This window comes from Pseudozyma flocculosa, assembly GCF_000417875.1.
Source record: "Pseudozyma flocculosa PF-1 unplaced genomic scaffold scaffold00012, whole genome shotgun sequence".
In the NCBI taxonomy this organism is placed as follows: Eukaryota; Fungi; Basidiomycota; class Ustilaginomycetes; order Ustilaginales; family Ustilaginaceae; genus Pseudozyma; species Pseudozyma flocculosa.
Window position 1 is genome coordinate 379,014 of NW_006920880.1, and position 25,661 is coordinate 404,674.

Consider the following 25,661-nt stretch of genomic DNA (forward strand, 5'->3'; position numbering starts at 1 on the left):
CTGCGATGCGCCGGTGCACCTCGTCACGGCGGATGGGTGTGTATGCGACTCAGGTTGCAACTCTGGACACAATCAAGGCGCCTTGCTCCGGTGCAGGCTGCAGCGATGCGAGACGGATCCCTCGTCCATATGTATGTATATCTCTCGCCGTCCCTTGACGGCCAAATCCCACCAGGGCTAACTCCCTGCCCCTCGATTGGCCAACCTTCCTATCGAGCTACCTGGTGCAAGACATCCTGTACCCGTGCTGCCCAACGCCTCCCTCGCTCAGCGCGGAAAGAGGAGACCTGCCTCATCGGTGAGCTGCTTCCCCACCGTGAGACGGCGGCAGGGGCCTTCCGTCCGTCGAAGCTTTTAAGCTCACGGTCGCCATTGTTGCGCATCTGCTTCCGATGTACCCGCGCGCGCGCCTTGCTCCCTTTCTTCTTGGCCTTGGCTGGACGCCGCTCTCTCCTTGTCGCTCTGCAAAGGGCGAGCGAGGGGAAGGACTTCGGTGCCCCATCTTGGCGCGGACGTATCGCATCCCAACGCTGCCTAGCTGTCTGTGCTGCCCTCTCTCGAGTCCCCTTTGAAAGCCTTGATAAAGTGTGGTCGACGCTTGGACCTCGCCAACCCGGCCTTTTCACCCACCTCTCCCTTTGATCGCCCTGCCGGGCCTCGTCCAGCAATCGTCCTCCTTCACGGACCCTTCCCCCTGCGGCATCAGTCCCCTTCGGCCATGGCCGGTGTGGCATTTCAGCAGGCCTTCAGCCCCGAAGCATCGAGCTTCAGCCTCGCCAGATCGATTGGTGAGCAAAGGCAGGCAGGCGGGCAGGCGGGCAGGCGGGCAAGGAATGCCCACTTCATCTCGACCCGGCAGACTTCAGCTCGCGCACCAACATCTACACCGCTCCCGCCCAGCCAAGCGCGAGGGTCGGCGTCTGACTGGGACGACACTTTGCTCACCTCTCCTTGCCACCTCGCTCCCCTTTGATCTCACCACCATCCCCCCCTCACCGCTCAGACCTCCCCTTGCTCACCGAGCGTCGCAAGCGCAAAGCTCAGCTCGAGCCTGCCGCTATGCGACCCGCCATCGTCACCCGGGCCGCATTCCAGCGCGCCACCTCTCGCCGAACCGCCGAGGTCACCTCGCCAACGGGCTCCTCTCACGACCGTACCCTCGGCGACGTTTCGCACGCTGCGCACGGCAGCTATGCCTCGTCCGCATCGCTGCCACCATCAGCATCGACACCGTCGTCGTCGTCGTCGTCGTCGTCGGGGAATTCTCTGGACACAGCGGAACCAGTCCGATCGTGGACCGCCCCACAACCGACCTCTGCAGAGCCTGGCAGCATAGACATGTCGCTCGACGACTGGAACGTCCTTCCAAGCTTCCACGCCACCTTTTCTCACCTCGCCTCATCGGCGAGCGCAGACTCAACGGCAGCGACGGCAACAGCAGGATCGTCCGACGAGCTCGACCCGCGGCTGGAGGAGGGACAACGTGATGACGCCGTCGCCATCGCCCCCACGCCAGGTAAGTGCCGGGCGCGTCGTCGGGGGGCTCTTCTAGGGTCGCGCCTAGCCGCAAGCTCGGCTGGCCGCGCGCTTCGTGGCGATGCCGTCGCAACATCCTCCCACGGCCGCCGGAAGCATCAGCACACGAGGCTACATCGAGCCGCCACCACTCACCGCTCTGCGCCTCCTCGTCCTGTCGTCTGCCTCCCGCACCCCTCCTCACTTTGCCACCTTCAGAAGATGGCATCGACGCCGCCGACCAGGCGCGTCAAGGCACCGCCTTTAAAAAGATCAAGCTGGCCAAGTCGTCGGCGCCCAAAAAGACTGGTCGGAAGCCGCGTGTGCGCGATCCCGACTACCTCCCTCCGTCGAAGCGGCCTGGCGTCTCGCACGCCAAGAAAAAGGGCCCGGACCACGTCAAGCGGCCCCGCAACGCCTTTATCCTCTTCCGCAGCCACTTTGTCTCTGAAAAGGTGATCCCGAAGGAGGTCGAGAGCGACCACCGCAACATCAGCCGCATCGTCTCCGAGGTGTGGAAGAACACCCCGGAAGAGGAAAAGAGCTACTGGCACGACCTGGCCGAGAAGGAGCGCGCCGAGCACCAGCGCCTCTACCCGGACTACACGTACAAGCCCCAGACGCGCAAGGCCGAGCCGCGCAAGCGCAACCTCAAGCAGCTCCCCAACGCCGAGGAGCAGTGCAAGGAGATTGCCAACATGATCCTCAGCAGCTCCGGGGGTCGCCTGACGCCTGCCGAGGCCAGCACGTCCCGGGAGCCCGGCTCGGCCATGACGGCCGAGCAGAGGGCGGCCGCGGCGTCCGAGCGCAAGGCGCGCGCAGAGGAGCGCAGGCGCAAGACGGCAGCCGCCAAGGTGCGCCCGAAGAAGGTCAAGGCTGCCAAGGCGGTCGATCAAGCCGCAAAGGCTGTCCACATCGAGCCGGTTCACCTGATGCCTGCCCACAACTACTCGGCCATCGGCTCGGCTTCGACGTCGAGGGACATCGCGCCGGCCCTACAGACGGGCGAAGCCGCCGCCACGCCCACGATCACGGCCACGGCCACGGCCACCGCCGCCTCGGCGGCCGCCTGCAATTTGCGACTCGGACGACGCGCGTCTTCGCTTCCGCCCGAGGGATTCCAGAGCCTCGATCTGGCCAACCTGACCGCCGCGACACCTGCCGGGCTGCCCGACCAGCCTTCCCTCGAAACCATGCATTCGATGTCGAGGCACGTCGATCTGTCCCACGGCTGGCGCGACCCCCTGCTGGACAGCAACGACGACCAAGCCGAGGACCCGGCCGATGCCGGCTCGACGGAGTCGAAGCGCAGGCCCCGACCGGCTCCCTTTCAGCTTCACCGATCCCACTTTGGCGCCTTTGACGACCAGGTGCTGCCCTCGGCCACGTTTGGCGGTTTCTCGCTGCACCGCGAGCAGCTTGACCGGATGGCCGCGACGCGCCCGCGCACCGCCATGCCCTCGACGCCCAACACGGCCAACCTGCTGGGCGAGTATTCGCACTGGAACATGTTCACCGACCCCACCCTCGTCTCGCCCATGTTTGTCTCGGCGCCTCGACGTACCAGCTTTGCCACTGCGTTTGGCAGCGTCTCGGTCGCACCCACGCCCGTCGCAGCCGTGTCTGGCCAAGCGGGCACGGCCACTGCACCGAGCGAAGAGGTGCCGTACCCTCTCGACTCCGCCGACCTCTTTCACAGTGCCACCGAGGCGGCTGTCCACTCGCTGCACGCCGACGGCCTGCTCCGAGGCTTTGAGCCGGTGTGCCACGAGCAGTCTCGCGCTCAGCCCGCCCCTCCCGCTCCTTCTCATCACCACCAGCGTCACCATCACCAGTCGCAGCTCTCCCAGGGACACGAGGACGGCGATGCCTTCGATGGCAGCATCGGTACGGTGCAGGACGGCCGCCACCGAAGGAGCAGCGCACGAGAGCGAGAGGGTCGAGTCGACTTCGCCGCCCAGGACGAAGAGTCGGTCTTCCAGTTCAGCCTGCCGAGCATCGCCGAGATGGGACCAGCAAAGGCGCGACCGACGCGCCAGAGCTTCTCGAGCAGCACACTGGGCGCAGCTGCCCGCGACTGGATCTCGTCGATCGGCAAAAAGGCGCCCGGCCAGCGCGGAGTCGCCGACGACCGCCACCAGGTCGACGATCCGCGCTCCCTTCGCCACATGGGCCTGGGCCATCGACGATCCAGCTCTCGCTCCATGTACGAGGAGAGCCGCGACGAGGTGCGGGACGGACCACGGGAGGCCAAGATTCTTGGTCGCCCGAGTGCCCTCTACCAGTCGAACCCTGCTCATCCGCACGTCGAGGAGCAAGGATCGTCGCTCCAGCATCCGAACCAGCATCAGCCACAACCTCACCACCATCAGCAGCAGCACCATGCTGAGCAGCAGCAGCAGCAGCAGCAGCAACAGCAGCAGCAGGTGCAGCACCAGCCGAGGACGACGGCGCACCGGTACTCGGTGCAGCAGCAGTCGCCACTGTCGATGTCGATGTCGGATAGCATCGACATGCCTCCTCCTCTGTCGGCTGCATCGGCCGCGGGCCTTTTCAAGCACGGCTCGTACCTTGAGCCGATGCCGACGCGGTCCAGGAGCTCGACGATGCTCCGCGAGCACCTCGAATTTCCCAGCCCTGGAGGCAATATGGACGGCTACGCCTGCTCAGCGATGCACGCGATGCGCAGCGGCGGCGGCGGCGGCGGCAGTCATGTTGGCGACGCCTACCACCTCCAGCACCAGGGCTACCTGCCGCCGCCGAGGTTTGACGGGCCCATCAACGTGTCGACGCCAGTCGAAGTGAGGACGATGATGAGCTTCAGCGATCTCATGGAGCGCGAGCCCATCTCGGCCAGCGTCTATGGCGAATCGGAAGCGGAGCGCGACGTCGAGCTCTCGCGAGGACGCGAGGTGGCCTTCGCCGACGACCACCACGAGCACGCAGACGCGCGCCACCATCACCATCATCACCATCACCACCACCACGACCACCAGCACCAGCAGGACGGTTTCGAGCATCACCATCCGAGCTACCCTGCCGCCGAGGCGCGAGGCCTGGAGTCCGGAGCCGAGGGTCAGGTCGGCCCGCCGCACCTGACGCCGATGCAGATGATCATGTTGGGCTACCAAGACGACCACCAGGACGCATGACTTTCGCAGGTGATCGACAATCACCGCGGCCACGTCTTGGCCAGCCTCGCCCTCTGGCATGGCACCGGGCCTTTGCCGCACCACGCCGCCGACCAACGTATACCCCGCCTTGCCGTTCCACACCAGCCGTTCCACACCAGCATTAAACACCCAGATCCGGCCCGATACATAGACCACATTCAGAACCATAGAAGCCGCACATCGACGACCACAACGACATATAGAAGAGGTGGGCAAGAGAGCCATGAGTGTCCGCTCACGGGCCGGGACGACCGTGGCGACTAGCACGACAAGGATGACGAGCAGCAGCCTAGATGGCCTACCTAGAACGAGTCACCGTTGAAATCCAAAGAAGCGATGCGACCATGAGCAAAGAGAGAGAGAGAGATAGAGAGAGGGAAAGTGTGCGGTGTCGGGCATCGTGGGAGTGGGCGGGATGTGTGGAACGGCACCGATGGCGGAGGAGGAGGATGAGCATGGCGGATGGCGGGTGGCGGGCGGCGGGCGGCGGGTGAAAGCGGAGCGGGTGACTCGCCTCGCCCTGGCCCTGGCCCTGGCCTCCTGAAATTGATTTTGCGGGCGGGGCCTGGCGGATTTGTAATGGGCCGCGCCCGCCTGGCCCGGTCTGGCGTGGCCTGGCGTAGGCCGTCTGGCTGAAGAAGCAAGCAGGTCGGGCGACTTCTTAGCCCGATTTGGCGTGCGATTTGGATTTTTTCCATCCCCCTTCGGCTTGGGTCGCTGGTTGGGCTGGCGCCCGCTGTCTGGTTTCTTCGCGGCCTTTTGCCGGGAGCTGCTGGGATGGCCTTTGACCCTACGCTCCCCCCACCTGCCGGCCTGCTCGCGTGCTTGCCAGAGAGACTGCTGCTCCCTGCTACCACCACCAACACCACCACCACCACCTACCGCCTACAACCTCCGGCCCTCCCCTCTGCTTCGTTGGCGCCACGCTATAGACCTCGCGCGACCGGCCCTCGCGCCTCCCTGCGCTTACCCTCGCCCTTCTCTGTCTCTCTCTCTCTCTGTCTCTCTCTCGCCGTCCATCTGCTCGCTGCTCCCTCTGCACGCACCGCCCTGCGACGGCCGACGCCCGCCATGCTCACCCGCCTCGCAAAGGCGCAACAGGGCCGCGCCCTTGGCGCTGCATCGGTGCTCCGCTCATCGACCTCGACCTCGATCGCCGCAGCCCGCCGCACCTATGCCACGCCCGCAGCAGACGCCCGCGTGCCCACCTTCCACCCCTCGCGCATCCCGCCCTATGCCAAGCTGCTCGAAAACCTCGAGCTGGTCCGCAGCCTCCTCGGACGCCCGCTCACCCTCTCGGAAAAGATCCTCTACTCGCATCTCAAGGACGCCCAGGCTGACCTCGCCGGCGTCGGCAAGGACCCCACAAACGTCCGCGGCAAAAAGTACCTCAAGCTCAACATCGACCGCCTCGCCATGCAGGACGCATCGGCCCAGATGGCCCTCCTCCAGTTCATGACCTGCGGGCTCGACCGCGTCGCCATTCCCAGCAGCGTACACTGCGACCACCTCATCCAGGCCTACGAGGGCGCCGAGGCCGACCTCAAGCGCTCCATCGCATCCAACAAGGAGGTCTTTGACTTCCTCGAGTCGGCTTCCCGCAGGTACGGCATCGAGTTCTGGGGACCCGGCTCCGGCATCATTCACCAGATCGTCCTCGAAAACTACGCCGCGCCCGGCCTCCTCATGCTCGGCACAGACTCGCACACGCCCAACGCCTCGGGCCTCGGCTGCCTCGCCATCGGTGTTGGCGGCGCCGATGCCGTCGATGCCATGACGGCCACGCCCTGGGAGCTGCTCGCGCCAAAGGCCCTCGGCGTCCACCTCACCGGCCAGCTCTCGCCCTGGTGCACGCCCAAGGACGTCATCCTCCACCTCGCCGGCCGCCTCACCGTCCGCGGCGGCACCGGCAAGATTGTCGAGTACATGGGTCCCGGGTTGGCCAGCCTGCCCGCCACCGGCCTGGCCACCATGGCCAACATGGGCGCCGAAGTCGGTGCCACCACCAGCGCCTTTGCCTTTACGCCGGCCATGTCGGCCTACCTCGAGGCCACCGGCCGCGCCGAGGTGGCTAGGGGCGCCGAGGCCGCCGCCGCCCGCGGCCTGCTGAGCGCCGACGAGGGCGCCGAGTACGACGAGCGCATCGAGATCAACCTCTCGGAGCTCGAGCCCTGCCTCAACGGCCCCTTCACGCCGGACCTCAGCACGCCGCTGTCGCAGTTTGTCGCCAAGGCCAAGTCCGAGTCGCGCGGCCACCCGATCGAGCTGAGTGCGGCCCTGATCGGGAGCTGCACCAACAGCTCCTATGCCGACATGGCGCGCTGCGCCAGCCTGGCCGAGCAGGCCAAGAAGCGCGGCCTCAAGGTCAAGGCGAGCTTTGACGTCACGCCCGGCTCCGAGCAGGTCCGGGCCACCGTCGAGCGCGATGGCATCGAGCAGACGCTGCGCGACGTCGGCGCCCGCGTCCTCGCCAACGCGTGCGGCCCCTGCATCGGCCAGTGGAACCGCAAGGAGCTGCAGGGCGAGGACAACGTCATCCTCACCTCGTTCAACCGCAACTTCCGCGGCCGCAACGACGGCAACACCAAGACGTGGAACATGCTCGCCTCGCCCGAGATCGTCACCGCCATGGCCTTTGCCGGCCGCCTCGACTTTAACCCGATGACCGACAGCCTGACGGCGCCGGACGGCAAGCCGTTCAAGTTTGAGCCGCCGTCGAGCGACGTGCTGCCTAGCAAGGGCTTCGCCCAGGGCGACGTGGGCTACCTGCCGCGGCCCGTGCCCGAGCCGCAGCCGGAAGCCGAGGTGCTGATCGACCCGAGCAGTTCGCGCCTCGAGCCGCTGCAGCCGTTTGACAGCCCCTTTGCCGCCACGGCGGCCGAGGGCAAGTACGAGCTGCCATCGATGCGCTGCCTTCTGCGCATCAAGGGCAAGTGCACCACCGACCACATCTCGGCCGCCGGGCCGTGGCTCAAGTACAAGGGCCACCTGAGCAACCTGGCCGAGAACACCCTCATCGGCGCCACCAACGGCGAGCTGGACGCCGTCAACGTCGCCCACGACTGCTTCACGGGCGAGACGGACACGATCCCCGGCGTCGCCAAGAAGTGGAAGGCGAGGCAGCAGCCCTGGATGATGGTGGCCGACCACAACTACGGCGAGGGCTCTGCGCGCGAGCACGCGGCGCTGCAGCCGCGCTTCTACGGGTGCAACCTCATCGTGGCCCGCAGCATCGCGCGCATCGCCGAGACCAACCTGCGCAAGCAGGGCGTGCTGACGCTGCTGTTTGAGAACGAGGACGACTACCTGCGCATCGGCGGCGGCGACCTGGTCGAGACGGTCAACCTGACGGAGCTGATCCGACCGGGCGGCTCGCTGGACACGCAGGTCAAGCTGCGGGTGACCAAGTTTGAGGACGACGGCAAGACGGTGCGCGAGACGTTTGAGCTGCCCACCAAGCACACACTCAGCGCGGCCCACCTGGACTGGATCCGCGCCGGATCGGCGCTCAACCTGATCAAGGAAAAGGCGAGGGCGGCGCGCGGTGCCGCTGCGGCGCCTGCCGGTGCCTTTGCCTCGAGCTCGCGCTCCGGTGCCGCCTCGTCGTCGTCGCTGGGCGGAGCGCGTGGCTACGCTACGCAGGCGGGCAAGTCGGCCGGTGGCGGATCGAGGAACCCCAACGACCCCAACTATGTGCCGCCGGCGGCCGACAGCCGTACCGAGGCGATCAAGAAGATTGTGTTCCCCAACGCGCCGAGCACGGACAACGAGCGCGCTGCGATGGGTGCGACGCGGGCGTCGGACGTGCTGCCGTACGGCGAAGCGTCGGAAGAGGTGCACTCGACGATTACGCGTGCGTGGCTGCTGTTCCAGCGCGAGCAGCGCGAGGAGCTCAATGCGCGGCTGAACCGCAAGCAGGAGCGGATGCGTGCTGCGCTCGACGACCTGCGCCACGAGGACGAGCGGCTGTTTGCGTCGGCCACCTACCGGGTGGCGCCCAACCGCCGGCACCCGGACGAGCACGCCAAGCTGCTGAGCCTGGGCCTGATCACCAAGCCGGGCCAGGCGCCGCGGCCGGATGCGCCGACGGGGGCCGAGGCGAGGCGGATGAGCAAGGCCGTGGCGGGCGGATCGCGGCTGTCTGGCCTCTTCCCGCGCGAGATGCGCGTCCCGACGGCGACGCCGAGCCGCAAGGGCTGGCCGGCGTTTGAGCCGTCGCCGTACTAGGCCATTTCCCTAGAGTGCTGCTATGTTGGTAATCGAACGATGTCCGATGTCCCTCTCTGCTTTGGTGCGGCTGGCTGATTTTGGCGCGCAGGCGATGTGTGGCCAGCAGTCTGGCCAGGGCTGTATCATTAGTGGCGGTGGGGTGTCGTATGGTGGGGGTCGAGGTGAGGCGGGACGACGAGGCGATGGATGGCAGACCGATGTCCGATGTCGGCTGACGGTTGGGCAGCCAGCTCGGCCAGCCAGCAGGCCTCCACACGCAAAGCGTTGGTGCACGGCGGAAGGCGACTTTCTGTCGATGATGTCGGCTTGGGCCTGTTTCTCTCTCTGCCTCCTGACTCTCACCCTCCATCACCGGGCCCGCACCATCATCGCCCACCCGCCGCCCCCATCTGCCGCGCACCCGCTCGAAATGGCACCCGCCAACTCGGATCACCCAGAGGCATCTTCGCACTTTCGCCACCGCTCCTCACACCGCCACCACCGCTCCGACAGGGACAGGGACGGGGACAGGGACACCGACGACCGCTCAGACCGACGCCGCTCCCATCACAGGTCTTCGCGCCGTTCGCGCTCCCGCTCCCGCTCCCGCTCCCCGTCCCGCCCCGGCTCCCCCTCCGCCGATCGAGACTCGCGCGACAGACACACAAAGAGGCGCAAGGGTCACGACCAAGATGACCGCTCAGACCGACACCGCTCCTCGCACCATCGCAGCCATCGGGATGAATCAGGGCGCCCGAGCAGCAGCACCACCAGCAGCAGGCACACCAGGCGCACAGCCGACGACGACGGCCGCCAGACCATCATCGACGACGACAATGCTGGCGACATCGGACAACCACCAGACGCCCTCGACCTCGCCCTGGATCGACCCCAGGACTACATCCCCACTAGCGAGTCGCTCTCGCTCACCTCCAAGCAGGTCCCCTCGCGCGACCCGCACCCTGCACCGCTGCCCGGCCACGCCCTCACCGAGACAAAGCTGCAGCGCGACGACTGGATGCTCAGCGCACCGCAGGCAGACGGTACGCGGTACCAGGGCGACGACTACGACGCCACCGACGCCACTGCCGCCCGGGCCAGGATCGAACAAAACTACTTCTCCAACCTAGGCCAACCGAGGGAGAAGAAGCGCAAGGCAAAGGAAGACAAGCCCGACCCGGAAAAGCTCCAGATCAGCAGCAGGGAGCTCAACACGCAGCTCGTAGAGGGCAAGTCGGTCGACGAGTACGCCGAACAGCCCCGCCAGCGCCCCCAGCACGGGGCACCCGGCCACCAGTGGCGGATGATGAAGCTCCGCAAGGTGTACGAGGCGGCAGAGGAGGAACGACGGCCCGTCGAGCAGGTCGCCTTGGAGCGCTACTCCAGCCTTGACGAGTTCAACGAGGCCAGGGCGGAGCGTCAGTTTCTCGACGACCGCGATCGCGCCAGGGGCAAGGGCGACGGAAAAGGCAAACCAAAGGGCGGTCCAGGCAGCAACGCCGCGGCAGCGGGCAAGGGGACACCGATCCAGAACGTCACGCGGCGAAGCTTCATGTTCTCCGACTCGCCTGGACCCGCGGCTGGCCTGGGCGCGGGACCGTCGCGACCCAGCAGCCGCCAGAGCTTCCGCAGGCCCGGCGAGGCTTCGATGCCCTCGACGCCCCTCGCGTCCACGCCTGCACCCGTCGCTCGCGGCACGAGCTTCCGGCAGAGCGGCTACGACACACCGGGCAGCCGCAGCGACTCATCGACCAAGCCCAGCACGCCCATCCCGAGCGTCTTCACGCCCGTCATCACCAAACCGCGCGTCGATGCGGCGGGCACGGTCGCGACGACGGACGATACCGCGGCGGCCGCCGACGGTTCATCGAGCGACGCGACCCGCCACGCCATGCAGCAGAGCCAGGCGCGCGACGCCAACACGCAGCCGCCGCTGAGCGCCAACGAGCTCAACAAGCTGCAGGCCAAGGCGATGAGGGCCGAGCTCATGGGCGCCGCCAATGCAAAGGAGCTCAAGGACGAGTACGAACGCGAGAGCGCGCGCGCCAGGAGCGGCGGCGACCGGGGCGCTGGCTTCTTTAGCACCAGCGGACCAACTAGTGCCGTTCGCCCCTTGGCGTCCGGCGATCAGGCAGGCGACGCAGAGGTGACCGAGGTCCAGGTCCTGCCGACGCTCGACGGCCGAGGTCGCCTCTACGACGTCGGCACCGGTGCGCCCGGCGACGAGGATCCGAACGCCAGCCGGCCCGGCGCTCGGCGCAAGAAGGAAAAGGTGAGATGCGAGAGCCGGGAACTCGATCAATGGCAGGCGATAGAGGCTGACACCCTTGGCCACCGCACTGCTCAGTTCGAGACGCACGACGCCAAGACGGGCGAGAGGCTGCGGTACAATGCCGACGACGACAGCGTCACGCTGGCCGACCTGGTGCGGCAGGAGCGCTTCGGCGGCGGGTCCAAAGACCAGAAGGACCTCGACGCCGAGCTGGCGAGCCACATTATGCACGACGCAGCCTACCAGCACGACGAGGACTACATCGACGACAACTCCGAGAGGCTGGCTCGGAAAAAGATGAAGTCGGACGCCATGAAGCGGCAGTTTGCCATCCAAGGTGAGCAGCGCGGCGTCGGCGCCTCTATTGCCGTGAAGCGATCGGCCTTCTGACTTCGCTCGCCTTCTCTTCGATGCTTCTCCACCCCGCTCCCGGCTCGACAGACTTTGCCAAGACGAAAAAGGTGCTCGACACGTGCATCTACTGCTGGCAGGACGAGGGGGCGACGCCGCCGCGGGCCACGGTGATTTCGAGCGGCACGCGGGCGTACCTGGCGCTGCCCGAGTACGAGAGCCTGACGCCGGGCCACTGCGTGATTGTGCCGATGCAGCACCACCTGTGCTCGCTCGAGGCCGACGAGGATACGTGGGACGAGATCAAAAATTTTATGAAGTGCCTGATGCAGGCGGCCGCGGGGCGCAACGAGCGGGTCGTCTTCTACGAGACGGTGCTCAGCCTCAAGCACCAGAAGCACACGCTCATTGAGGCCGTCAGCGTGCCCAACGATGTCATGGACGTGCTGCCTGGCATCTTCAAGGTGAGCAGCCGTGGCTTCGCTAACGTCGGGCGAGCGCGCGTGTCTGACCACCCCTCGCCATCCGCTCTGCCCCGGTCTCCCCCGTCGCCCTTGCACGTGGTCGACTCGCACAGGAATCGCTATCGATGGTGGAAGACGAGTGGTCGACCAACGCCAAGGTGATTGACTTTAGCGCCAAAGGGTTCCGCAACACGATGGTGCCGCAGCTGCCCTACTTTATGGTGCAGTGGGACTACCGCGGCACGCGCGGCTACGGCCACGTCATTGAAAAGGCCGACGGGGCGATGCAGGACCACGAGAGCCGCAACGCGTTCGACGTCGACGAAGGAGGGCGCAGCGGGGGCGACTTTCCACGCTGGTTTGCGGCCGAGATCATCGGCAACCAGCTCGACCTGGAACCGAGGCGGTGGAGGAAGCCCAGGCGGCTGGGTGCACGCGACCAGGAGCAGAGGAAGAGGGAGTTTCGCAGGTGGTGGGATCCTGTTGATTGGACAAAGATGCTCGTCGAGCAGCAGCAGCAGCAGCAGCAGCAGCAGCAGCAGCAGCAGCCGTCGTCGTCGTCGTCGTCGTCGGCGGCGGGGGCAGGGAGAAAGTAGTAGCAGGTCGGGTGTCGCGGGTGGACCGGTGGGCGGATGCTGTCCATCGGAGGACTGGAGGACCTTGGAGGTTATGTAGCGCGGTCGGTCGTGGCAATACACACGCAGGCAGGCATCGATGCCGACAGATGCCCTTGCTTGCTTGCTTGCTGGATCCGACCCGAACGAGGTCGGGAAGACGAGACGAGCGAGCGAGCGAGCGAGTGAGCAAGGAGCGAGGCACGCGACAGGCGGGCAAGCGGGGGCTCGATGTCGAATTTCCAAAACAGGGCCCGTCTGCCCTGCCTGCCTGCCTGCCTGCCTGCTGCTTGCCCTTTGAGGCCACGCAGGTCAGTCTTGGCGCCAAGCCCTGATCAGGCCAGGCCAAACCTGACAGCGGCGCACCCGGGCCTCCTTCCCGGCCTGCCTGCTCTCCTCTTCCTCCCTCGACTTGCCTCCATCGCCTCGCCTTGCCATGTCTGCACCACCAGCACGGCGCATTTTTGAGCACCTTGCCGGTTACGTCGATCCACCGAGGTCCAGCTAGTTGACGGCCTCGCCTCGGATCCTCCCTCTCCGATCCGCTGCCGGTGCGCTTCGGTGCGGGCCAGTGTTGGCAAACAGCGAGAGGGGTGCCACCGACGACAAACGGTCCCGGCACAGGCAGGCTAGGACGACGCGTATCGTGACCGACAAGGTCGTCGTCCTGCCACCTCGGCTCTTCGGTATGGCGACGGCTCGGTGCGGGCAACGAGCCTGGTGCGGCCGCACCGGTATATAGATACGACGGTGTCTGTCGCTGCCCTTACCCGGTCGGCGTATCGACACCACCCGACTCCCCCCTTCCGACGACACCGCGATGCGCACCTCGTTCCTCTGCCCCTCCCTCCCTCTCCTCGCCTCCCTCCTGCTCGCGGCAAGCGCAAGCGGGAGCGTCAGCGCCGACATCGTACCCCGCCAAGCACCCACACCCACGACCGCGCCTGGACCCACCCTCACTTCCGCCATCCCGCCGGCTCCGACGGGGAGGGGAGAGTGTACCTTGCACGGCGATCACTGGGACTGCGCGGGCGATGCCACCGTCGGACACGACGAGGAGGACCACCATGCGGAGCACGAAGACGAGCACGAGGGACACGCTGGTCACGTCGACGAGGAGGGGCACGACCACGACCACGAAGCAGAGGCAGAGGCGGAGAGCAGCAGCATCGAGGGCGAGGACAGCCACGCCGGACACTCGGACGACCACGCGGGACACGCACACGGCCCCTCGGCGCAGTACGGCTGCGGCCTGGCTCCGCTGCAGAACTACGACCTGGGCCTGCACGTCGCTGCCATCTTTATCCTGCTCGCGTCGTCGTCGACGGGCACCTTTCTGCCCATCCTCCTCCAACGCCGTACCTCCAAGTCGAGCCCGGAGGCAGCAGCAGCAGCAGCAGCAGGAGGCAGCGGCGACGTCGACGGCCTGCAAGCGGAAGGATTCCTCTCGAAGCTCTTCTTCGTCTGTCGCCATTTCGGAACGGGCATCATCCTCAGCACCGCCTTTATCCACCTCCTCAGCCATGCCGTCCTCTACTTTGCCAACGAGTGTGTGGGGTGAGTCCGCCAAAAAGGCGCAGGGAAGAGGGTTGCGGAGCTGCACCATCATGCAAGTGTTGCTGACCGCCGCTTGCCCACCACCTGCTGTCCCTCCTCCCCCCCTCGTCCCATCGCACAGCGAGCTCGAGTTTGAATCCACCGCCCCTGCCATCGCCATGGCGTCCATCTGGCTCGTGTTCGTCGTCGACTTTTTCCTTCTCAAGTCGGTGCGGGCCCGGGCGCTCGCTGCGTCGTCGTCGTCGTCGTCGTCGGACGTGTTCGAGGACGGTGGAATGACGCGCACCTCCTCGCTCGACGTCGACGAGTCCAAGGGCGGCGACGGTGGCCGAGGCGCAGGTGCAGCCCTCGCCGCTACGTCTCCGGCCGCCGCGGAGTCGCAGGCTCGTGGCGACGCAGCGGCGGCCAAGGTGCAGCGCGTCGATCTGTGGATGCTCGAGGCGGGCATCATCTTCCACTCGATCCTGATTGGCGTCACGCTGGGCGCGGCCACCGGGTCAGGCTGGATCGCGCTCCTGATCGCCATCACGTTCCACCAGCTGTTTGAAGGCATCGCCCTCGGAAGCCGAATCGCCCTCCTCCCCCGCTCCTCGACCTCCCTCCCCACCAAGATGATCATGGCCGCCGCATACGCACTCACCACGCCGACCGGTATCGCCATTGGCCTCGGCGTCCGGCGCCACTTTAACTCCAACTCGAAACCCACCCTCATCGCCATGGGCACCCTCCACGCCATCTCGGCCGGCATCCTCATCTACACGGCCCTCGTCGAACTCATCAGCGTAGACTTTATCCACAACAGGCGCATGCTCAACTCGTCCAACGCCAGATCCATCTCCGCCGTCCTCGCCGTCACGGCCGGTGCGGCTGCCATGGTGAGTCTGCCTGCCCTGCCCTGTCCAGCCGTCTTTTCATTCACAGTCCACCTTGCCCCGATCGTGTGCTGACTTCGTCCCGCTCTGCCACATTTCCCCTCTGCTGCCATCGCCCGCCCTCCAGTCGGTGCTGGGCAAGTGGGCCTGATGCAACGCTGCAGGCCGGCCGAAAACTTTCACGGAATTGCACGAAGAAAAAAAAGAAACAACCGGAAAACGAATAGACATCATCGCTACATCTACGCTGCCTCTTTGAATGCCGGCGGACGTCCGTCGACCTCTGCCACCTGGCCCACAGGACCGGCGGCGGCCGCCCTCGGCACTACCAGATGCTGCAGACGTCTTCGGGCTTCTTGGCCATCTTGTCCTTGCCCGGCCGGCATCCGAACGCCTCGCGGAAGTCTGGGTTGTTGACGACGACGCCGTTGACGCGGTACCGCGTGGGCGAGTGCGGGTCGGTGCGCAGGCGGCGCACCAGCTCGCTGTCGCGCGAGTTCTGGCTCCAGCTGAGGCCGTAGGCGATAAAGAAGAGCTGCTCGCGCGTGTAGCCCAGGCCGGGCAGCAGCGCGTTGGCCCGCTCGACGTCGGCGCCGCCCCGGGCCAGCTCGTCGCGCCACGCGCGGTACGACTGGGCGAGCCCACCGGCGTCGGCCACGTCCTCGCCCTTTGTAAAGTTGCTCTTGAGGTGCAGCTGGCCGCCCTTGCCGTCGGGCACCGTGTACCGCGCGTACTGGCGCGCCAGGCACGACTGGCGCTGCTGGAACTCCTTGGCCGTCTCCTCGCTCCACCAGTCGCGCAGGTAGCCGTCCTTGTCATACAGGCGGCCGTCCGGGTCAAAGGCGTGCGACAGCTCGTGGCCGGCGACGGCGCCAAACGAGCCGCGCTGCAGGTACGACGGCCACGAGACGTGGAAGTAGGGCGGCTGCATGATGCCGGCGGGGAAGAGGATGTAGTTGCCCTGCGGCGAGTACTCGGCGTTGACGAGCGAAGGCGTCATGTCCCAGCGCTCCGGGTCGAGCTGCCGGTTGGCCTGGGCCCAGTCGCGCCTCACCTTGCGCGCCGAGCTGCGCAGCCGGTTGCCAAAGTAGTCGGCGCCGTCGACCTCGAGGTCGTCGTAGAAGCGGCGCACCGCGACGGCGTCGGTCGTGTTGGGAGACTTGGGGTACCCGACCATGACACGGATCGCGTCGGCCTTTTCCTCGGCCTTGGCGCGCGTCTTGTCGTCGAGCCAGTCGAGGTCCGGCAGGCGCGACTTGAAGGCGGCGATGACCGAGCGGATGATGGCCTCGACGCGGTCCCGGCTGTCGCCGCCAAACGCCTTCTGCACAAAGAAGCGGCCGGACATGAAGCCGAGCGCCTCGTCGAGGTCCTGCAGGCACACCTTGTCCCGGTCCTCCTTGGCGTCGGCGTCGACGCCGCGTAGGTAGCGCGAGAGGCGCTCGGCGGGGCCGCGCAGCGCCACGTTGGGTCCCAGCGCGCTACCGAGCTCGCGCGCCGCCGTCCAGACAAAGTAGGCCTCGAGCACGCTGGAGCGCGTGCGCGACACGAGCGAGTCGAGCGAGGTAAGGAACTTGGGGCTGGTCAGGATAAAGGTCTTTGGCGTCCGGACGGTGAGCGCCGAGATGTACGACGGCCAGTCGATCGACTGGAAGCTGTACGAGAGCGAAGACGTGTTGACGGGGTTGTACGAGCCGATCGGGTCGTAGATGTCCTCAATGTCCGGTGTGATCCGGGCGATTTGGCGCTCGAATTCGACGACCTGACCGGCCAGCTGGCCAAAGTCGGGCGAAGGTGCGCGGCCCTTGCCGCCCTTCTTGTCGGCGTGGACGTCCTTGCCGTGCTTGCCCTCCTTGTCGAGCGCGCGGAACGCCTGCTCGACGACGCCGCGGTAGAAGTCGAGCACGGCATCGTCGTCGTAGTAGGCTCGGTCGGGCAGGCCAAGTCCCGAGGGGAAGAGGTACGGCGTGGCCGCCTTTGGGTCCTTGACGGCGTCGCCGTCCATGGAAATCTCAAAGAGCGCCGGCAGGCCTCGGCTGTGGGCCCACGCGAGCGCCCTTGTCAGGCCGCGCTGACGGCGACCCGACGGCGGCAGGGGCTTGGGGCTGTCCCTGGGTGGGTGCGGCTTGGGAGAGCGGCTGGGAGGCTGGTTGGGCGGGATGGGCTTGCCCGAGGTGGCCTGCAGGGTAAAGAGCGGCGACTCGGGCTCCTGAGCAGCTGCCAAGTCGAGCTCGTCGGCGGCGGCTTCATCGGCGAAGCCCAGGCGCGCCTTGAGCTCGTGCACGACGTCGAGAAGCGGCTTGGCGCCGAGCTTGTCCTGCGCCTTTGTGTCGATGCACGAGTCGTAGTAGCCCTTGAGCTTGGCGAGGCTGTGGCGGTCCGCCTTGGCCTGCTCGTCGTCAGGGTGGCTGTCGAGGAGCTTGGGCGACGCGGCGTCGTCGAGGATCTGCTTGATGATCTTGGCATTCTCCTGTGCGACGTACTGGAAGGTGCCAAAGGCGCCGGCGTCGCCGGGGATGGGGTGGCTTTTTGCCCAGCCTCCGGTGGCAAACGAGTAGAAGTCGTCGCAGGGGTCGACGGACTCGTCGATGCCGCGGAGCACCTCGCTGGCGGCGATGACGCACTCCTTGGAGGTACATACCTCGCCCGTGGGCGGGTCGTGGTGCGGGTTGCCGGGAGCGGGGCGAGGTGCGGGCGCCGAGGGGCGGTGAGAGAGTCGGTGCTGGGAGCCGGCAAAGAGGCCGATGAATACGGCGGCGAGGAGGAGGAAGATGGCGGCGAGGGCGATGAGGAAGCGTTCGAGCGGTCGCAGCTCGTGGGGCTTGGCGAGGGGCGCAAAGATGTCGTTGAGCTGCCGCCTGAGGCGCTGGCCGAGAGACGGCGGTGCGCGAGGGCGGCGCTGGGCCTCGTGGCCGCTGCCGTGGTCATGGTCCATGAGGGGGCGGTCCTCGGCGTAGTCGTCGGTCGAGGGCCGACCGTACTGGTTGTTGGTGGCCATCGTCGGCAGGCGTCGACGTCGTATGGAGGGGACAGCGCGGTGCCTCGAAGTGATGCTGATGGTTGGTGGTCGACCAGGAGCAGAGGAGTGCGGCCGGGTTGGGCATGGCCTGGCCTGGCCTGGCCTGCTGCGCCCATCGCAGGCGGATGACCCGAGCGGGCAACCCCACGCTCAACCAGCCTGCCTCTGCCTCTGGCCTGCCTCCGGCCGTCCAGCCAGCGCGCGCCTCCTTCCTTGCCTGGGCCTGCCTGGCGTGCATCGCTGCAGCTGCATGCCTCGGGCTCGCCCGACTCGCACACCCCGCTCGGGCCTCAGGTGGAGGCTGCAAGCAGCAGGGCGAAAAATGTGCAACAGACGCTGGGCTAGCGTCCGCCCGCCCGAACGCCAACCACCACCACCATCACATCCCTGACCGTCCATCGGGCCCCCCTCCGACGGCCTCTCCGACGGCCTGACCGACGACAGCATGGCGGATCCATCCGGCGCTAAGCCAAAGATTTCCTTTGGTTTCAAGGCCACGGCCAAACCCGCCACGCCTCAGCCGCTGGTCGGAGCAGGCCGGCCAGCAGCGTTTCAGGCACTTGGCGGCGACAACGACGATGACGATAACGGCGGCGATGCCGGCGGACCTTCGTCGGCCTCGAACTCGGCAAGGAACAAAACCAAGCCCAAGGGTCCCTCGGGCAACCTCAACCTGATGGGCCTGGCTCCCGGCAAGTCGGCCACGCCCGCCTCTCGCTCCGACCGCAAGAAGCAGCAAGAGGCTGAACAGCTCGACGCCGCTGTCTTTGACTACGACTCTGTCTACGACTCGATGAAGGAGGCCGAGAAGCGCATCAAGCTAGCAAAGCAGGCAGAGTCGGCCGAGCGCAAGCCAAAGTACATTGGCAACTTTCTCGAATCGGCCGAAGTGCGCAAGCGCGACCGCCAGCGCGCAGAGGCCAAGATGATCCAGAGGGAACGAGAGGCCGAGGGCGACGAGTTTGCGGACAAGGAGGCGTTCGTCACCTCGGCCTACAAGGAGCAGCAGCAGGAGATTGCAAAGGCAGAGGCCGACGAGCAGCGCAAAGAGGAGCAGGAGCGCGAAAAGTCCAAGGGGATGGGCTCCTTCTACCGCGACATGCTCAACGACACGAGCGCCGCCAGAGAGGCTGCCATCGCCGCATCGCTGCAGGCCAAGCCAGCGACGGAGGCGGAGGCGGAGGCTGCGAGCGGCGTGCATCAAGGGGCCGCTGGCAAAGCACCGACGGAAGCAGCTCGGGCCAAGAGCGACGCTGAGCTGGCGCGCGAGGCCATGCAGAGGGGGCTTAACGTCGAGCTCAACGACGACAACCAGATCGTCGACAAGCGGGACCTCCTCGCCAAGGGGCTAAACGTGGTGTCAAAGAGGCAACAACAGGGATCCCAGGACCCGAGGACGAGGGAAGAGGAGCGCGAGTCACGAGAGAAGCGCGACCAGAGGCGCAGGGCGGAGTACGAGAGCCGCATGAACCGAGACGCCCAGCGCGCCCGCCAGAGCGCACTGATCGAGGAGCAGATGCTCGAGCTCGAGCGCAAGCGCAAGAGGGAAGAGGAAGAAGAGCGGCAACGCGAGCGTCAAAAGGTCGACCAGAAGCGCAACGACGACGTCGCCATCTCGAGCGCCCGCCAGAGGTACCTCGAGCGCAAGAAGAAGAAGATGGAAGCGGCGGGGGCAGGGTCAGATGCGCAGCCACCGCCGTAGGGAGGACGAGGCCGACATCGACCCGGCTCGTCATCGACAGCCCCGCCGCACGCGGGCCCTTGTACTTGTACCGCTCCATCGCCCCGCTTTATAGACGAGAACGCGCATCGCACAAAATGTCGTTGTATTCCGGATGGATCCGAGCACTGCCTCAGAACTCGTCGGTCTCGCTGAAGGAGCCGGAATACGTGAGGACTGCCGAGGTGAGGGCAGGAGAGAGCAAGAGAGCGATGGCGGTGGCGGAGCGAGGAAAGGCAAGGGGCGTGTCAGAGGCGATGGCCACGCCGTGGGACGGGACGTGAACGCAATCGGGCTCTCGGACTCACTGGTGCCATAGACCAGCCCTCCGCCGGCAATCGACATGATGCACGCCATCGGAGCGATGATGCCCGAGTGGGCCAGGGCGAGTGGCAGCGCGAAACCCGAGACGATCATCATGCCCGTCACAAAGTTGCCAAAGTCGAGGAAGGCGCTGCGGGCGGCGTGGGGCGAGCAAGTCGAGCGGGGAGCGGGAGAGAGAGCCGTGAGCCGGGGCGTTGGGGTGGCATGCGACGGATCGCACCTGAGCGAGCAGCCGCGCTCACCTGTTGTAGTCCGCCGAGAAGTCATCCGCTCCTGCGCACCGAGCGCACACGCTGTTGGGCAGCGGCGCCAGCACATAGGTCAAGGCTGGCCGGAAGATGCGGGGAGAGAGAGGGGGCGATCGAGGTCGTCAGCGGGGCCATCGCAGCACGTTCGCCCGGCCATCGCTGCCATACTCACCGACGAGAAGTGGTAGCCAGTTGGCCCAGAGCGCGCACGAGAGGATGATGAGCAGGAAGCCCAGAGCCAGGACGAACGAGAGGAGGATGATTGCTGGTCGTGGGTGCAGAGATTGTAGCCGAGATCGGGTAGTCGAGGATGTCAGCGCGGTTGGTCGGATCTGTGCGATCGGCGCCAGCAAGATGCACTCACTCTTTAGTCCGGCAGCCATGGTGACGGATGCTGTGTGTGCAAGGGTGCTGGTGCAAGCAGGGGGCAGTCGGGATGGTGAGAGAGCAAAAGTCTGGTGGCGCTGGGGACGTGGCGGCTGGCCGCTGGTGGCAGGCTGATGGCTGCTTGGCCCGCTGCCGGGGCTGCTGCGTCTCCCGGCCTGGCTCGTGTGGAGTTGCGGGGCGAGGCAGGCTTGGCCCGGCGTGGCTGGCCTGACCGCGCTCGGGTGTTGTCTTTTTGTCGGCCGGGTGAGAGAGACGCGAGCGAGTGAGAGACGAAAAAAGCCGTGATCACACACAGCCTAGGTCGCTCGACCTGGGCTGGCCCGGTGAGGTTGGTGGTGTGCTTTGCCTTTTTCCTGCTGGCGGGCTGGCGGGCTGGCGGGCTGGCGGGCTGGCGGGCCAGGCGCAGCCCAACAGGCGCAGGCCCACGGCGAGGCACGCCAGGCCAGGCCAGGCCAGGCCAGGCCAGGCGCTGGTGGAGCTCGACTCGCCATTCGTTCGTCGCCGTCATCGGCACGCCACCATCACCGCCGCCGCCATCCCCGTCATCACCACCGCCACCGCCATCACCTTGACCTTCACCTTCGCCATCTTCACCATCATTGTTATCTCTATCAGCGGCAACGTGCGCACCCCTCTGCCTCGACACTGCCGCGCGTCAAACTTCCACCTCTCCCCCAGCACAGCAGCCAACCACCCACGCGCTTTCCCGTGGCCCACCACTGTCCATCTCCGGGCCACCTTGCCGTGATCCCAACCGCAAATTGCCGCGGTCGACGTCAACGCGGCTGTCACCCCATCACCACGCTCATCCGCGCTCGTCCTCCGGCAGCAAGCTCAGCCCAGCTCAGCAGCGGCTCTGCTCGTGCCTGCCGCACAGTCCAGCCAGCATCTTCGCATTGACACCGAAAACCAGTCCGGTCCCGACGCCACAGCCATGGCAAAAAGGACAGCCCCCCAGACGTCCACCGCGGGACCCGCATTCCCTCCGCTCGGGTTGGTCGCAGGCCCCGGCGCACCCGGAGTGGGAGCCCTGTCGATCAACGGCATGTCCACCTCTTACTCGAGCGCAAGTGGCGGCTCAGCGGCAGCCTCGTCCAGCGAGGTGGTCCACTCGACCGGCCTGCCGCCAGCGCCCAACAAGTTTGACGTCAGCCAGGCACAGCAGTGTCGACTGCAGGATGCCTACTGGTCCGACGAAGAGGTGAGTGATGGAAAGCTGGCATCCGGCCTGCGCAGTCCCAAGGAGGAGATCGGAGGAGCACAAAGGCAATCTGCACCGCGGCCCCCCAGGCAGACCCATGATTGCCGTCTACCGTTCCGGCTGATCCTGTCGGCGACTCGATCGTCCTATTCGTCCTGGGCCACTGTTATTGGCCCGGCGCCCATATGACCGCACCAAGCTGACGCTTGCATTTGCACCACCTCCTCTGCCGGCCTCTTCCAGGAGGACATGGACTGCCCCCTGTGTCTCGAGGAGATCGACCTCTCGGACGCCAACTTCAAGCCATGTCCATGCGGATATCAGGTACGTGTCTACGCGCGCAGCCCTCTGCAACAGTCGGCGCCCCTGTTGCGGCTTCTGATATCCTCTCTCGCCCCTCGTAAAACAGATCTGCCGCTTCTGCTGGCATCACATCAAGCAGAACCTCAACGGGAGGTGTCCGGCATGCCGGCGGAAGTACTCGGATCAGACTGTCGAGTTCAAGCCCATGACGGCAGAAGAGTGAGTCCCGTCCAATGCCCACCGGTCTCAGCAATAAGACACCGCTGACTGCTGAGTTAACGACCACCCGCCCTTGCCCTGCCCTCTCTCCAGGATCAAGAAGCTGACGCAGGCCAAGAAGCAAAAGGAGCGAGAAAAGAAGGAGTTGGAGGCCATGAATCGCAAGCATTTAGCCAACATGCGGGTGGTCCAGAAGAATCTCGTCTACGTCGTGGGCTTGAGCTCAAAACTGGCAAAGGAAGAGGTGAGCAGGCTCTCTGCGCGTGACCCCATTCCGACCTTTGGACGAGTGACGGAGCTGACGCCTTGGTTTACCCTCGACCTTCGCCGGCATCGCACAGCTCATACCGACGTTACGCAGCAACGACTACTTCGGGCAGTATGGGCGCATCTCCAAGATCCTCATCAGCAAACGGACGACGGCGTCGAAGCTCGTGATGGGCACGTCAGAGTCGGCGATCGGCGTCTACGTGACGTACCACCGCAAGGAGGACGCGGCCAAGGCCATTGTGGCCATCGACGGCAGCAAGGGCAGCGACGGCAAGGTGATACGCGCAAGCTACGGCACGACAAAGTACTGCACGACCTACCTCCGCAACCTCCCCTGCACCAACCCGGGCTGCACCTACCTCCACGAACCGGGCGAGGAAGCCGACAGCTTCACTAAGGAGGACCTCTCGACGCTGCGACACGCCGCCAAGGACACCGAGAACAAGATCAAGCCGGCGTCGATGGGCCTCTCGGCGATACCGAAGAGGCCAGATCTGTTGTCCGGGTCCGACTCGTTGGAGGGGTCCGCGCTGCCAAAGACCGCATCTTGGGCCTCCGGGAAACCCGTCGCGGGCCTTGCGCCAGGCGCGCCCATGGTGGGGAGCCCGTTTCGCGAGTCGGACATGCCCCCGCTCTCGGCGAGCTCGGCCTCCGTGCTGGCGAGGAAGCCCAGCGGCCCAGAGCCGAAGCGGCAGAAGTCGAGCGCATCCAAGGCGCCGGCGACACCCACGCCGAAGTCGAGGGCCAATGCCATCGGCCGCGCAGAGTCGCCGGCACCGCTCGGCAGCTCGACGCGGCCCGCCACCCCTTCGCCCTTGACGGGGGAGCAGGCGTCTCCGTCGCCCACACACAGCAAAGCAGCCCCTCCCCCTCCTCCTCCTGCGGCAGTGAATGCGGCGACGACGGGCGGCGGAGGTCCACCTCCCGGCTTGGAGCCAAAGTCGCAGAGTTCTTCCAAGTCGAGCTCCGAGACCACCACGAGGCAGGCGACGCCGTCGGGACCTCCGGGCCTGACCAAGGGATCCGCTCCGCCTGGCTTGGCGTCGCCGGCGACGGCTTCGACGAGGACTCTCACATCGGAGGAAGGCGAGCGGAGCGAAAAGTCGTCGTCCACCACGGCGCCTTCGACCTACCAGCCTTCTTCGAGCGCACAGGCCCTCCTCGACGACATGCTGCAGAGGAGAGAGGCGGAGCCTGAGACTGTCAAGCCGAGTCCGTTTCCCGACTTCGACGATGCGCTCTCGAGCTTCCAGGACGGCGACTTCTCGTTCAACTTTCCTGCGGCGCAGCAGCAGGCGACCAAGGAATCGAACGGCTCGGAACCGCTGCGTCCCGGCCAAGTGGACCTGACGACGGCATTCACCACGTTCAGCCCCTTTGGCGCACCCTCCGGCATCCTTGCTGCGCACGCCGGCCTGGTCACTGCCGGCACTCCGCCACCAGGCATCGTGCGGACGCCAAACAGGAGCACGACGGCATCGCCGGCGCCGCTGAGCTACTCGGGATCGTTTGACCCGTTCGCGCCGGGTGCAGGCGAGACGATCGGGGGCGACGACAAGCACGCCTCTCCCTTTGCGGCCATCGAGCAGATGAAGAGAACGCTGAGCGAGGACAAGAACAACGCAGCGGCCAATGGCAACGGCACCACCAGCAGCGCGGCCAACGACGGACAGGTCGAGGCCTCCGAGGCTTCGAAGCGGGCCTCGCGCTTCGATTTCGCCAAGCGCAAGGAGTCGGACTCGCTGGGCGCTGGCATCGCCGGCTCGCCCCTTCGCGCTGAGCTGATGCTCAACATGCGCGCCAACGGCTTCGGCGACCAGGACGGCGCCTCGACGACGGCAAAGGACGCCTCGAGCCTCCTCGGCAACGTGTTTGACCACGACCAGCCTCATGGCGGAGCGCAGGGCAACATCGGTGGGTTTGGCGGCGACGGCAGCGGCGGCCTCCCCGGCTTCGGCCTCGGCAGGGAGGGCGGCGGTGGAGGTGGCTACCCGGGCATGGGACTCTCGCGACCGCCGGGCATCAACGGACCGGCCTTCAACAGCCGCTTTGGGACCAGCACGCCTCCGCCGGGCATCTCTGCTCCCGTCAGCCGACAGCAGCAGGCGCTGCTCGCGTCGCTCCATCAGATGGGCGGCTCAAGCATCTCGCCTTCGATTGACTCGATGCAGCTCATGCCCAACGGCAGCGGCGCCAGCTTCCTGGCCGAGCTGCAGCAGCAGGCGGCTCAGCGCGCCCAGCAGCAGGCGCAGTTCGCCCAGGGCAACCATGGCTCGCCGTCCATTGAGCATGGGCGTTCCAATGCCTCGGCCAGCTCGACGGACCCGCTGCTGGCACAGCTGCTGGCTGCGTCCGGTCGCAGGCCCGGCGGCTTTGCCCAGCAACAGAGCCATCGCGATGCCTTTTCGCCGTCCACGCCGTCCGACCTACCCTTCAGCGACCCGGCAATCATGTCGATGGCCCGCTCGCAGATGCAGCAGGCCCAGGCGGCTCACCACCATCACCAGCAGCACCAGCAGCACCACCAGCAGCAGCAGCACCCGCAGCAGTTTGGTGGCCGCGCTGGCGGGTACGGCGCTGGATTCGGCAACACTGGCGGTTCGGCCTTTTCGCCGTTTGACCAGCTGGCCAACTTTGGCGGAGCTTCCGCGCCGCAGCACGCCTTCAACGACCAGCGCTTCCTGCAGCAGCACCAGGGCGGCGGCGGCCAGCAGCAGCAGCCGCAGCAGCCGCAGCAGCACAGGAGTTCGTACCCTGCCATGCCCTGAAGCACCGTCGGCAGTGTCGTCGGTCTATGTTGGTGGTGGTGGTTGCCCGCCCGCGTTCTCGTCTTGTCGTTTCCCGTTTCGGTCCGTCTTCCGCGCCCGTCGTGTCGCCCCACCCCTCTCATCCTCTTTCGGCCTCTTTTGCCCTCGCCTGTATCTCGTAGGTTGTTCTCCCAGC

At 66.4% G+C, this 25,661-nt stretch overlaps 8 protein-coding genes across 8 annotated transcripts; 6 read left to right on the forward strand and 2 right to left on the reverse strand.

The window, feature by feature from the left end:
• Positions 1-718: 718 nt before the first annotated feature.
• Positions 719-4,667, forward strand: PFL1_03871 (uncharacterized protein; the record flags this gene model as incomplete). The annotated part of the gene is made up of 3 exons (XM_007881394.1): positions 719-788; positions 1,004-1,516; positions 1,735-4,667. 3 exons carry the CDS (start codon positions 719-721, stop codon positions 4,665-4,667), a joined length of 3,516 nt encoding a protein of 1,171 aa, XP_007879585.1.
• Positions 4,668-5,759: 1,092 nt separating this feature from the next.
• On the forward strand, positions 5,760-8,915 carry PFL1_03872 (uncharacterized protein; the record flags this gene model as incomplete). The annotated part of the gene is made up of 1 exon (XM_007881395.1): positions 5,760-8,915. The coding sequence occupies one exon, from the start codon at positions 5,760-5,762 to the stop codon at positions 8,913-8,915; it is 3,156 nt and encodes a 1,051-aa protein (XP_007879586.1).
• A 412-nt stretch (positions 8,916-9,327) lies between these two features.
• PFL1_03873 (uncharacterized protein) lies at positions 9,328-12,580 on the forward strand (the record flags this gene model as incomplete). Its single annotated transcript, XM_007881396.1, has 4 exons — positions 9,328-11,169; positions 11,245-11,506; positions 11,611-11,984; positions 12,098-12,580. The coding sequence occupies 4 exons, from the start codon at positions 9,328-9,330 to the stop codon at positions 12,578-12,580; spliced, it is 2,961 nt and encodes a 986-aa protein (XP_007879587.1).
• Positions 12,581-13,418: 838 nt separating this feature from the next.
• Positions 13,419-15,178, forward strand: PFL1_03874 (uncharacterized protein; the record flags this gene model as incomplete). The annotated part of the gene is made up of 3 exons (XM_007881397.1): positions 13,419-14,155; positions 14,277-15,030; positions 15,155-15,178. The coding sequence occupies 3 exons, from the start codon at positions 13,419-13,421 to the stop codon at positions 15,176-15,178; spliced, it is 1,515 nt and encodes a 504-aa protein (XP_007879588.1).
• A 174-nt stretch (positions 15,179-15,352) lies between these two features.
• PFL1_03875 (uncharacterized protein) lies at positions 15,353-18,025 on the reverse strand (the record flags this gene model as incomplete). Its single annotated transcript, XM_007881398.1, has 1 exon — positions 15,353-18,025. One exon carries the CDS (start codon positions 18,023-18,025, stop codon positions 15,353-15,355), a length of 2,673 nt encoding a protein of 890 aa, XP_007879589.1.
• A 466-nt stretch (positions 18,026-18,491) lies between these two features.
• PFL1_03876 (uncharacterized protein) lies at positions 18,492-19,748 on the forward strand (the record flags this gene model as incomplete). The annotated part of the gene is made up of 1 exon (XM_007881399.1): positions 18,492-19,748. The coding sequence occupies one exon, from the start codon at positions 18,492-18,494 to the stop codon at positions 19,746-19,748; it is 1,257 nt and encodes a 418-aa protein (XP_007879590.1).
• A 151-nt stretch (positions 19,749-19,899) lies between these two features.
• On the reverse strand, positions 19,900-20,721 carry PFL1_03877 (uncharacterized protein; the record flags this gene model as incomplete). The annotated part of the gene is made up of 5 exons (XM_007881400.1): positions 19,900-19,943; positions 20,075-20,220; positions 20,333-20,417; positions 20,511-20,603; positions 20,703-20,721. 5 exons carry the CDS (start codon positions 20,719-20,721, stop codon positions 19,900-19,902), a joined length of 387 nt encoding a protein of 128 aa, XP_007879591.1.
• A 938-nt stretch (positions 20,722-21,659) lies between these two features.
• On the forward strand, positions 21,660-25,486 carry PFL1_03878 (uncharacterized protein; the record flags this gene model as incomplete). The annotated part of the gene is made up of 5 exons (XM_007881401.1): positions 21,660-21,926; positions 22,170-22,250; positions 22,336-22,448; positions 22,542-22,692; positions 22,790-25,486. The coding sequence occupies 5 exons, from the start codon at positions 21,660-21,662 to the stop codon at positions 25,484-25,486; spliced, it is 3,309 nt and encodes a 1,102-aa protein (XP_007879592.1).
• Between the last annotated feature and the right edge of the window lie 175 nt (positions 25,487-25,661).